Source organism: Taudactylus pleione, unplaced genomic scaffold (genome assembly GCF_031769625.1).
Source record: "Taudactylus pleione unplaced genomic scaffold, aTauple2 ptg000040l, whole genome shotgun sequence".
NCBI classification, from domain to species: Eukaryota; Metazoa; Chordata; class Amphibia; order Anura; family Myobatrachidae; genus Taudactylus; species Taudactylus pleione.
The window spans coordinates 12740570-12754076 of NW_028284442.1; the positions used below are offsets into that span (position 1 = coordinate 12740570).

At 39.1% G+C, this 13507-nt stretch overlaps 2 protein-coding genes across 4 annotated transcripts in view; one reads left to right on the top strand and one right to left on the bottom strand.

The window, feature by feature from the left end:
* RLIG1 (RNA 5'-phosphate and 3'-OH ligase 1) overlaps window positions 1-4740 on the top strand; it is a 40590-nt gene extending 35850 nt beyond the window's left edge. For 2 of the 3 annotated variants that reach the window (XM_088454393.1, XM_088454394.1), the window contains exons 6-7: window positions 372-541; window positions 1465-1797. In XM_088454393.1, the coding sequence (XP_088310519.1) occupies window positions 372-541; window positions 1465-1659 (365 nt within the window). In that variant the 3' untranslated portion in view covers window positions 1660-1797. Of the gene's footprint in view, window positions 1-371; window positions 542-1464; window positions 1798-2463 lie in introns of those variants that run through there. The other variant, XM_088454392.1, reaches the window with a different exon arrangement.
* The window catches only part of CEP290 (centrosomal protein 290), a 186737-nt gene continuing 175202 nt past the window's right edge, over window positions 1973-13507 (bottom strand). Inside the window, exons 49-53 of the mRNA XM_088454395.1 lie at window positions 10261-10402; window positions 8337-8410; window positions 7607-7680; window positions 4811-4920; window positions 1973-2687 (exon numbers count right to left, since the gene is read on the bottom strand). Of these exons, the coding sequence (XP_088310521.1) occupies window positions 2502-2687; window positions 4811-4920; window positions 7607-7680; window positions 8337-8410; window positions 10261-10402 (586 nt within the window). The 3' untranslated portion in view covers window positions 1973-2501. The remainder of the gene's footprint in view (window positions 2688-4810; window positions 4921-7606; window positions 7681-8336; window positions 8411-10260; window positions 10403-13507) is intronic.

A 13507-nucleotide genomic window follows, 5' to 3' on the forward strand; every position in this document is an offset into this window, starting at 1 on the left:
GAACGCATATGTCATCAAATTGTACAAAAGTAAATGTTTATAATATGAGAAGATTTACAGTATATCATGTTCATTTTTAATTTTATTTAATAAAAAAAAAAAAATAAAGTATTGCATATTATGGCCATACTACTTTTTCAATTTGGGAAGGTGTACTGCAACTCACCGCCCATGGCTGCCCATTTTATATCAAACACTTTGTGACCATTTACTGTTTAGTAAACTACTTTCAGTTTTTGTTACTTTAGTAAAGTCTACTGTGTAAACATTACCAACAGGTTGAACTGCAACATGTGTTAAGCAAGATCTGGTTTTATTTGTAAGTTAGTATTTATGGTGTGGTAAGAGTGATTATGCACATCATATTGCAGGAATTGGAAATAAGAAGAATCCAGTTCATCTCCTTGTTCCTCATGGCACGCTCCTCATTTGCGATCTCCCAGCCCTGGATCATAAAAGTCTAATTTCATGGTTTGACCATTGTCAAGTGGGGAAAGTAGAAGGCATTGTATGGCATTGCAAAGATCGATCTTTAATTAAGGTACAGTAAAGAAGCATTATGACATTGAAGACACTGCTACATTTCATAACATTAATGCATAAAGTGTAGCAAGGTGGCAGCAGCAGATAATGCATGATTACAGTGACCGGTTATGCAAATGCTTCAGTCTTTAACTTATTTCATTATTGTGTTGACATTTATTTCCTAAATAGCTATAAAGCCAGTGTATATTCCATACACCAGTGGTTCCCAAACTGTGCGCCGCGGCACTCTGGGGTGCCTCGGGACACTTGCAGGAGTCAAATTCTTATATGGTCAATGTAATGTAAACAGAAGCACAAACCTGTCCACCACTATATAACCAAACCTAAGGATGACAGGTCAGCACAATTTACTTCGCTACAATTTTTCTGAATTTCTTAATAAACTTTTGGCCTAGGGGTGCTGTGAAAACAATGCGGATGCACAACGCGCCATGATTCAAAAAAGTTTGGGAACCACTGCCATACACCCTAATTTCATGCTCTGTCAGATCATTCCTACTAGACAAATGAATGTGGATGGGGCTGTTTGTAATATAATTGCTTACATTTTTCCCCTAAAGATCCAGTTGTAGACACAAGCCTATGCTAAACAAATCCAGTAAATATTTAATAAACGTTGCACAGTCTAATGCACCCCTATTACACATTGCTCATCTGAGTGCATTTGGGTACAGTTTGCCACACCAGACATGCAGGCTCAGGCTGTGTAGGGCACTTCTATACTCCGCAATGCAAGTTACAGTATGATTCTAGATATTACATGTGTAGCTACATATCTTTATTAAATGTTTTCCTTTTTTTTTTTTACTTGTATCCTTGAAGCCATGATTTTATTTGCATGCGGGTCTCTAAAGGCTTGATCTTGGAATTGCAAACACTCCTATAGTTGAAGTTCATTAGACTCTTTCTTTCTTCCAGCTCCATCGCCATCATCTTGGTTTATGCTGGCCACTGGCGGACACATACTTAAGTTCTAAACCAGTTACCGTCAGCATTGATTTGTGTAAATATGAATACGAAGCTGCTCCAAGCAGTTTATTAAGAAAACTATCAAAAAAAGACGATCAGCAGTTTGACAGCGTAAAAGACATTGTACAACGCTTTTCACTCTAGCACAATGATCGTGCTAGACCAAACCCGCTTAATGTGAGTATACAAAAGCTGTCCTCTTTATAAGCATATCCCACGTTTGGAGCCTGGTCTCCAGATTATAAGATGTCACATGTAGGATCTTAGTATGAATAAACATCTATCCACTCTACATTCTTGTACGTTTTCATTACTGCACAAGTGGTTGTTGCAATAAAAAGAATTCCTGTATCAGTTTGTACATTGAAGGTGTAATGACTGACTGATATAGTTGCTTTTCGGTAGCAAAATAGTTTTATAATGCATTGTAACTTTGAAATATATACCACATCACAACTGGGAAAAAATAATCTTTTATTTAAATATAAAACAAATGACATTCTATAAACATACAAACGTTTATCTGAGGGAAAGGGGAGAATCTTTTAGTGCATTGCTTATTTACAGACATGTAAAAAATAATGTAAGTTTAATAAAAAATTTCTACAAAGTTCCTCTGAACTCTATACACTGACTGAAAAAAAAAAATAGTATGCTTTTTTATTTTTAATGATATTCTGTGTGGGCTTACTCAATCTTACTCAGCAGTAGGATGTAGCCATAATAGCATGCAGTTGCCATCTAGCCTACGAATCCCTAATTTGTATACAATATGTTTATTGAAAAGCTATGGACCTGTATTTATGCCTCAGTAATATACTATATATTTTCAAGCTCCCACACCTGCTTTATCATGGTAATGGCATTAATAAATGTGCCTTTATAAAAAAAAAAATATTACCCTCTGTAAATGCTATACAGTATGTAATAATGTGGTGTTTTTTCTAGAAAACCAGCAAACCATCCACCCTATTGTGACTTTTACCTCAGCAATCCACATTGGTTGGAATGTCTATATGAACCCCAAACTGCTGTGAAAGACTCTTCAGCTTCTCTTCAAGGAGAATAGTCTTTTTAACTTCTATATTATAGTTATACTTTAGATCTTCAATCTCTTCAAAAAATGTAGGATCAAAGTTGTCAAGCTCCTTCTTCAATCTTTTAATCTCATCCTGAAAATAAAACATTCTTTATTCAATTGGTCTATATGAAACACTGAAAAAACTAAGGGGTAAATTTACTAAGGTGAGAGTTTCTAGAAATTGAGATGTTGCCTATACAACCAATCAGATTCTACTTAACATTTAACTAGCACATTCTAGAAGATAATAGCTAGAATCTGATTGGTTGCTATAAGAAAGACCTCCATTTCTAAAAACTCACTTTAGTGCATTTACCCCTAAATATTAACATTAGTCAAAATGCTACAGTTTGGATGTTTGATTTGTTACAACCTTACAGATATACAGATTTTACCCTTGATGAATTTTCTATCTTAGGGGCCTATTTATCAATAATTTTGTTTCATAAAATTATGTAGAAACTGCAGGAGATTTCACAAATTTCCTGCCGAAGGCTAACAAGTGCTGCAGACCACAGGCCCCATTATCATCAATGGGGACTATGGTCTGACCCTTATGTATTAAACGCCAAAGACTACTTTTTTGGAGTTTGTCCCCGTAGGTTTACTCCATCATCAGATGGCATAAAACACTAAGCCTAGAGATGCTCTCGCAGGAGAGGGCTCTAATGACCTCTCTCCCGCAGCCTCCCGAATCTGACAGTGTGCACAGTACCAGATTGTCCCAGAGGATTTTCCAATATGCCGGGGATGTAACTTGCAGGGAGAGTGGGTAGCCCTACTGCTCCCCTGTGAAACAGTTAGTACATACCGGGGATATCTTCATACAAAATTAATATATATCTGTTGTGATATATTCAGAGGTTCTCAAACTCTGTCCTTAAGACCCCACACAGGTCATGTTTTCCAGGTCACCCAGCAGGTACACAGGTGTATTCATTACTCACTGACACATTTTAAAAGTTCCACTGGTGGAGCTAATTATTTCACTGGTGGTTCTGTGAGGAGACCTGGAAAACATGCACTGTTTGGGGTCCAGTGGACCAGTTTGAGAACCTGAGCGATACTTATTAATCATGGCAGTGCTGCATTTATTAATAAATATGCCCCTTTAATCTTAAAGTGCGTATCCACTTAGACACTGAAACGAGAGCACGATTATTACATTGTAATCGTGCAGTCGATTCAGAGTCTGATGTGCCTACACTGAACGTTCAGTGTAGGCACATCAATCATCCCTGAACATGGGCAACCTGACGACGTCGTCAGGTTGACCAGCAGGTTCGGGCGATGATAGATGTCAAAAACGACCAGTGGGCGTGCGCATCTCTGGTCGTTTTTGACTTTTAAAAGCCAGATTTGCTGACTTACTGAGCGATTGTGCGATTACAATGTCGTAATCGTGCAATCTCTCAGTAATGTCGCGTAGTGGATACACTGCATAACATTTGTATTTCTGGATAGCATTTATGCTTTGTCACAGTAAATAAACCACTTTCCTATTTAACATAATGCACTGGCTTGAGAGGAGATGCAGCTGCCTACATTCCAAAAGAAATTGGGGCAGATGTATGAAGCTCTGGAAAGTGATAAAGTGCAGAGTGATAAACGACCAACCAATCGTCTCCCAACTGTCATGTTACAGGCTGTTTTTTAAAAATGACAGTTGGGAGCTGATTGGTTGGTCGTTTATCACTTTCCAGAGCTTCATACATCTGCCCCATTAACAGGAAAAGTTTGTATATTTATTTAAACACATACATTTATTATTGTCTCTATGAAACAGTGGAACATATTTTATAGCCTTCTCACATGAATCCAGATGTGTATTAATGGTACATTCATTTGTTCAAAACAAAGTAACTTTTGAGAACAGTTTACAAGCTACTTTAACAAAGCTATATATTTTATCATATTGTTGAAATGCAGTATATACAGTTATAATGCTTTAGAAACTTAACCATGTTTCTTCAGAGATCATGAAAACTACGCTTTCTAGTTTCAGTGGAGAGGAGGAGCTTAATAGTGCAGCTGTTGCTCCTAATCCTCCATACTGGTTACTTCTCGCATAGAATAATCAATGCTGGCAATAACCAAATAGAATTTGAAGGGATGACAATAAAGCTTCTTACTAAATGTCATAAGTGTGCCTAGTATTTCCTGCTTCTAATTGCCATTAATTGAGCTTTATACTGGCTTTTTATTTATTTTTACCTTCAAGTGTTGTTTCTCCAGGTCTGAAGTTTTAATATATGTTTGGAGATCTACTACTTCCTCCATCAACTTGCTGTGTTTGCTTTCTTTTTCATGTACTTCATCAGGCCCTGAAATGCAACAGGCAACATCAGCTTGTAATAAACATTCTCATTTCTGTCTAATGTAAAGGCCCCCATACATCAGAGATGGATTGCAGCAATCGTGCAATTTGCAATCGATTGTGTATAAAAAGCTGCAATGTATGGGCTTCACAGATCGCAACCAAAAAGTGATTGGAATTGTTTAATCAGATTGTCCAACATGTTGGATTTTACAGATCGATTGGGGCTGTAGATTGCTAGTGTATGGACATGATCAGCAGATTTGCAGACCGTTTCTAGCAAAATGATGGGCCTTTCAAGATTGCCAGATCTGTGTTTGCTGCAATCGATCTGCAAATCACTGAAAAAGATCTGTAGTGTATGGGCGCAGATTGCTTGATTAGGAAATCCTAAGATCGGGCAATAAATCTTCAAATTGTTCAATTGTGGTTTTCAGATTGCTAATGTATGGGGGCCTTTATTTCTGCTCCCTCTGTGGTGATCACTACAAGAATGGGGAGCAGGTGTCCTGGTTCTGCGATTATCAGCAGCTTATTGCTAAAGTAAAATACTAGGCACACAGCTTCTCTGAGATTATGGAGAAATACAAGACTGTGGCCCTGATTCAGAGCCGGACGCTCTGACAGAGCGCTCGCTCTTAATCAGGGCCGTCCTTCTTGTTTTTCAGAGCGGCCTCCTGCCCGCTCGCATAGCTGTGGGTGACCACCCACAGCTATAGCGAGCGGCCAGGAAGATGGTCGCGATGGTCAAGACCATCGCGACCATCGGGCTTGAGACGAGACCCTTGTGGTTGGGTCTCGTTGCCGCAAGCCCCAGAGTGCTTTCGGCTCTAACAGAGCCGAAAGCACTCCCACTTACATCACTTGTGATGTCAGTGGGGCCGGCCCCAGACAGTAGGCGTTCCCATGGGAACGCCTCCGTCTGGGAAGCCACGCCCCGGCCCACCCACCAAAGGGGGCGTGCTGTCACTCAACATCGACAGCACGCCCCCTTTGGTACGAGACCCAGAGCGACGTATCCGAGTCTCGCGCTTGCGCACTGGGCCACCATCGACCTGCTTGTGAGCGCATAGCACTCGGGAGCGGGTCTGAATCGGGCCCAATGTGTGGCAGATTCAACTACACTGGAGTTGTGATGTAACGTGCAAAGCTGTCTGAAATCTTTTCCTGTCCAGTGCAAAACCATTCTTCTGCATCAGGTTCAGTTAATATAAATACAAAAAGACAGTTAATGGTTGTCAGCAGAGGCTAGTCTTAATAATGAAGTCTGACAATGTTTCTGCTTTACAATAGTCACACACCCTCCCTACCAACAGCTACAATTGTTATCCCACTATCTTTTCTCACCAGGATGGGGCGGCTTTACCTTCTGTCATTGTACAATATTTGTTTGTACTGTATTATGATCTCACTGTATGTTTGGAGTTTATGGATAAATAATAGGTATTATGAGTATTAAATACTAGTTCATTTATTACATACAGTCTTAATACAGGCAGATCACTGGCGGTATAGGAAATAATTTTATTACATTATTTAGTTTTTTTGTATTTATCTTTAAGATAAAATATTACTACATTTTGGAAATTGGGCAATTTAATTCCCCCCTATAATTTTTTGTGCGGTTAAAAATAGGACTTTACGGCAATTTTTTTTTTTTTTTTTTCGGGCACTCCAATTAATCTTTGTTTTTACAGCACAAAAACTTCCAGTTTTGGGCAAAAACACAGAAGATCTGGGATAAGTTCCTAGATCCATGTGTCTTTCACAATTTCCTTCGGGCAGGTGAAATAAAATCCCAGATGGTGCTGGCTTCCTGTCAGCAGCCCAGCACACCCGCTGAGCAGCAGCCTTCTCTCCTCTGTGGAAGTACGATCACTCTGATCTTAGCCCCCCTAGATCTACCCCTGGCTGAAGGGCTCATAGAGCCCCTCTCCTCAGCGTAGCCATTTTCTTTCTTGTTTTTTTTCCCTATGGGTGGGGGGAGGCCACACCTCCTGCGATTAGGCCCACGCCCCCAATAAGTCCGGAGTCTTCTGGGCTAATTGAATTAGTCCGGGGAATCAATTCGCCGGCGGTAAAGTAACGTGGCTAAGTGAATTCCCCCCCATAGCTTCTCTATAAGAGGTCTATGTATCAATAAACGTGGTACTGCCGCGATTATCGGTCCAACTTGCAGAGGATAACCGCTATGTACAAAGGGGAACTTGTAGAAACAGCGGGTGCGGTAACAGCCGAGTTATATCCCCGGCATTTAGGAGAAGTCTATCACAGAAGTGAAAGACTACCCCCGGGGGAAGCTGACCGTGTCAACCTCCGGAGCTGGCCAGGGGCTGCAAGAGGGAGAGATCGAAAGATCTCTCTTCTGCCCCTGGAGCCCCCCATTGGCTTACAGTAGTTTACATCATATGAAAATGGCGTAAACTACTGGGGCTAAACTCCGAAAAGCTTTGATTTTTGGAGATTAGTACATAGGGACAAGATCGTAGTCCCCATTGATGATAATGGGGACTGCGATCTGCAGCGCTAATTAGCACTTTGCCAGAGATTTCTGTGAAATCTTCTGCATTATGCTTTCAGTACATAGGAGCAATACATATAATTATGCAGAAACTACAGATTCTGCATAATTTTATGATCAAACAGCTTGATACATAGGCCCCCGAAATATTGGTGGTATAAACAATACATACCAATTTGTTGTTTATACATTTCCAGCTGCTGAACCAGCTCAGACTTTTCATTTTCTAAACGATTATTGGTCAATCTGGAATACATGCAATATTGATATTATAATAAGAAGCTGAGTAAAGTTAAAATTAAATCAAACACTACCCAATTGGTCTTGCATACATTTGTATTTATTAACTAGACAAATGTTCAAAGGGTTAGAAAAGTCCTATACATGTGTAAACTTGACCTGGTAGAAGGCAATTGCAGGCATTTAATGATTCATAAAAATGATTGTCAAGAACAGACATTTATGTTGATGCAATTGATACCATAAGATATGAGAAAAGAGCAAATATTGTACTTTGGACTATTGCTGTCCTGGAACATGGTAGTTCTAGCCTTTAGAAATTAATCCCCATTTCTTAAGTAACAGTGTTACTTATGTTATTAAACTGTATAAAAAATTTTTTTTAAAAAAATTAGACGGTTAGGGATAAAAAATAAAAAGCCTTCAAAGATGTAGTTTGAAAAAAAACCCACAACCTTTACTAGATTGCAACCATTAGGAAAGAAAGTTTATATATGGCAAGAATACAATCAAACAGCAAAACAAACAAAAAATCTTAACCTCTCAGTTTAACAGAGATTGCCATTTATTGCACTAAATCTGGAGCATAGATGCTACCGTAGGCCAGCAATGTGAATTAGCACAAAATTCAGTAACCCATTTATAAACTGTACGATTGTTACCGGAGTATCTGAAAATCTCTGGTTAAGCCTTCGCCTGTCTTGGCATCTTCAGGAAAATGCTTCAGCACCTCAATCTTCGTAAAGAAAAAACAAATGTTACTAAAGACATATGGTAATAGCTAAATATAATTTTCTTTAAAAATGTGATCTCTGCTTTGAAATACATCTCTCAATCGCTGGTGCTTACATATCCAGATGTGTCCTCATACACTGTGGCGGCAGTCATACCATAAAGCCCCTTGTGGGCGCACCATGTACCGGACGACGCTGCCACGGCACGTGCCTTTTTTTGTTCAAATTGTGCTTCTTAGTCACACAAGTAAGATAACTGGGAGCGACCAAGACTACTTTGCTAGATTGTACTGGTCAATTTGATGGGGGGTATTTGTACACCTGTGTGTGACTGAGTCTGAACCTGCATATGAAATGCTACGATCCTGCAGATTTTTTTTGCACCAAGTTCTGTTGTGCTTTATCTGCGACTCTGTACCTGTTTAAAACTAATTCTTGTGCGGAACTTGGTGCAGAACCACTGGGACACCTTTCTTATTTACTAATCAGGCTTAGCTTCATTTGACCAATAATGACATGTCATTTTTGGGGTGAAAAAGTAAAAAAAAAGTGTTAGAAAAAGGGTTTAAAGTAGTGGGGGCAGTGACAGGTATTTTTAAAAAAAAATGCCCTATAATAACACAAATATACTTTCACCCATTTTAGTGTACTCCTAATTTGCGATGGGTACCAGATGCCTGCGCTCGGGATCTCGGCGGTCAGAATCCAGACAGGGTTAGGATACTGTATCCTAACCCTCCCCCGAACCCCGCTACGGAAAGGTGTCAGGATTCTGGCGCCAGCATTCTGACCTCCGGAATCCCCGCAGTCGGGATATTGACAGCATTCCCCTACTACAGCATTTATTTTGGCAAAAATATTGATTTCTATTATTTAATCAGTATTGCAGAAAAATGCATATGACACAATATAAGAGCCCCAAACCCTTTGGATTATGGCCACTAACACACATCTATACTATTACCCTAACTTAGTCTACTTTTTTTTTGGGGGGTGGGTAAAGGCTGATTTCCCCATTTTCACCTGTACTTATCGCCTGTCATCCATTCAGAATTATTGTGCGAATTGTCCTTAAAGTTTGCTCTTTATTGCGGCTAATTGGATACTCCCCTAAAGCTGGCCACACACTAGACCAACTTGCATCCAACCAGCCAACTAGTTGATTGGTTGGAATGAAAATCTGGTAACGGATGAGAGTAAGTGATGATCAGCAATTTGCTCCTAAATGCCAGAAAACAGATGAAAATGGTCGTTCAGACAAGTTTGAACAAATTGTTTAGATCAAACATTCAACAAACAACAGTTTTTGTCCATTTCCGGCATTTGGGAGCAAATTGCTGATTGTCATTTGCTTTCATACCTTACCAGATTTTCATTCCAACCAATCAACTAGTTGGCTGGTTGGATGTAAGTTGGTCTAGTGTGTGGCCAGCTTTAGACTACACATAGAAGGCTCAATGTTGTCATTTTTTAATTGATATAGCCCCACAAAAAGAGATGAGGGGATACATTTACTAAGCTGTGGAGTTTACCTCTAAATTTAATAATCGCATTGATATTAAAAGCAAAACATCGCTTGTTTTGCTTTTAATATTAGTACAGTTTTAATTTTTGAGGTAAAATCCACCTTCAATTATGTCAGTGACTTTATCCTGAAATTTTAAATAGATCCCAAATGAGAGTATATGACATGCATCCTAGGGTTGGAAATATTTTGGTCCAGCACAATTTTAATTGCCAAGGATAGAAGTTTACTTAAGTATCATATTATACTGCATTAACTTAAAAGTATACAATAAAATACAGAATTAGTTGCTTTTAACAAAGAAAATTGATTTTATTGTATATTTACTTCATCTTTTAGGTGCCGCATTGTTTGTTCAGTTTTCTGTTCACGCTCAGTTGCTTCTTTCAATAGCCTTTTCAGATCAACAATGCTGTCATTTTTCTTAATAAGTTCTGCTTCCAACTCCTTCATTTTTGTTTCATACATTCTGTCAAGGTAGAAAGGGCATTTACTAAGCTGTTCTGTTTAAAGAGTGTCAATGACATAATTGTGTTTGGAAATGTATAACTGTTTGAAGAATAAGAAGAGAACTAATGCCCTACATGTCTGTTCTATTCAGCCTAGGCAAGATCACGGAGCCATTAAATCTTCTGACAAATTAATGAAAATATACCTTCTATGCATAATACATTTCATTGACGAGTTAGCTCTGTTACCCACAAAGCCTGACCACTGTAAGATTTTATATTTTCGTAAACACCTACAGTGCATCCGGAAAGTGTTCACAGTACCCCATAATGACAACGTGTAAAGTTTTTTTTTTTTTTTTTTTTAGATTTTTGCAAATTTAATAAAAAAAACCCCCAAAAACTACTAACAAATCACATGTACATAAGTATTCACAGCCTTTGCTCAATACCTTGTTGATGCACCTTTGGCAGCAATTAAAGCCTCTTTTTTGAAATGATGCCACAAGCTTGGTAAACTTATCTTTGGGTAGTTTCACCCATTCCTTTTTGCAGCACCTCTCAAGCTTCATCAGGTTAAATGGGAAGCATCGGTGCACAGCCATTTTCATATCTCTCCAGAGATGTTCAATTGGATTCAAGTCTGAGCTCTGGCTGGGCCACTCAAAGACTTTCACAGAGTTGTCCTGAAGTCACAGCTTTGATATCTTGGCTGTGTGCTTAGGGTCGTTGTCCTGCTGAAAGATGAATTGTCGCCCCAGTCTGAGGTAAAGAGCGCTCTGGAGCAGGTTTTCATACAGGATGTCTCTGTACATTGCTGCATTCATCTTTCCCTTTATCCTGACTAGTCTCCCAGTTCCTGCCGCTGAAAAACCTCCCCACAGCATGATGCTGCCACCACCATGCTTCACTGTAGGATGGTATTGTCCTGGGGATGAGCGGTGCCTGGTTTCCTACAAACACAACGCCTGGCATTGACGCCAAAGAGTTCAATCTTTGTCTCATCAGACCAGAGAATTTTGTTTCTCATGGTCTGAGAGTCCTTCAGGTGCATTTTGGCCACTCTACCATACTGTCCTGATTGGTGGATGCTGCAGAGATGGTTGTCCTTCTGGAAGGTTCTCTCTCCACAGAGGAATGCTGTAGCTCTGACAGAGTGACCATCGGGTTCTTGGTCACCTCCTTGACTAGGGCCCTTCTCCCCGATCGCTCAGTTTAGGCGGCCAGCCAACTCTAGGAAGAGTCCTGGTGGTTCCGAACATCTTCAATTGACGGATGATGGAGGCCACTGTGCTCATTGGGACCTTCAAAGCAGCAGATATTTTTCTGTACCCTTCCCCAGATTTGTGCCTCGAGACAATCCTGTGTCGGAGGTCTACAGACAATTCCTTGGATTTCATGCTCGGTTTGTGCTCCGACATGCACTATCAAGTGGGACCATATAGACAGGTCTATGCCTTTTCAAAATCATGTAAAAACAACTGAATTTACCAAAGGTAGACTCCAATTAAGCTGTAGGAACATCTCAAGGATGATCAGTGGAATCAGTATGCACCTGAGCTCAATTTTGAGCTTCATGGCAAAGGCTGTGAATACTTATGTACATGTGATTTCTTAGTAGTTTTTTGCAAATTTAATAAATAAAAAAAAAAATCTCAAAAAAAACTTTTTACACGTTGTCATTATGGGGTATTGTATGTAGAATTTTGAGGCCAAAAATGAATTTATTCCATTTTAGAATAAGGTTGTAACATAACAAAATATGGGAAAAAGTGAAGTGCTGTGAATACTTTCCGGATGCACTGTAGGTTTCAAGGATTATTAGTTGTACAATTCCACATCGCAAGGCACTGACAGTTGTGGCTTTAAATAACATTCACTAGACAGGTTTTTAAAATCCTAACTTTGCCTTCCGTTTCCCTTCAAATGCATCTGTTTTGTGTTAATCTTTGTATCGATTTACTGCCTTTGGTTTGTTTGCTCTAACCTTAAACAATACGGTGGATTCAAGATAGGGACTGGATGGGTTGGGAACGGGATGCCAGCACTCGTGGCCCCGGTGCTAAGAATTCCAACAGGGTTAGGATAGAGAAACCTGTTGGCAAGTATCCAAAACCTACCCCTCCTTCCCCTAACCCCAATACTTACCGTCGGGATGCTGGCGCCGGGATTTTGCTTGGTGTCGGCATTCTGAGCACCGGCATCGCGACAGCCAGTATTTCAACTACCTCCCCTGTTAGATATATATCTATCTATTTTTTTTTTTTTTTATACATATTCCCCAATATTGTTACTGACAGCTGGAAACTAATGGCTTAAACCTATTTGTACAGATCAGAATTCTATATCCAGTGGTGAATAGACAGATTTCAGTTGGACAGCACCATATTAGAATAATTACATGTGGAATAGGTAATATCCCACAAATTTACTTTTTTTCAGCCCTGATGTTTCCTTTTATGTTGATGGATTGTCAAGTATTGCATCACTGAGCTAGAGGTTGAATAAAAGGGAATTATTTAAATAGTGTTTAACTTGAGCACACATGATTGGCCTCATTAATTAAACAAATAGGCTTTTTTTGGATATTCTGTAGGACCAATGGTTTTTTTGGTCTATTTTTTTATTCTATAACTACTTTCAGAAACAGGAAGAAATCATTTCTGAAATGAATAAAATAATGTATTCATGGTGTGGAAGGTACTATAGATCTTGTATCAACTTATAAGTGTAGGCTAGAGCAGCAGCTCTTTTCTTTAAAAAAAAAAAAAGCAAGATGTCATTCATTCTTTAATGTCAAGCACAGTATTATTTTTACATACACAATACACTACCTTTTTCTTACTAAATCCACTTGCGACTATAAAAGTGTCATGTACACACACAATGTCAATGTGCATGCAAAGAATGATATTTACATTAGGGGAAAAAAAAACTTTTAAACAAGACTGAAGCTAACTCAACTGCCACATCTACTTGCTATTGTGCCTTATTACTTGCTTTCTAAACATAAAATCCCAAATCCCTTTCTCAACTAATTGCTGGTGGTGTGTTTGATGGCTCAGTTTTATTTCACCCTTGACATCTTATAAGAAAAAAAAAAAAATGTCAGGAACACAACTTTA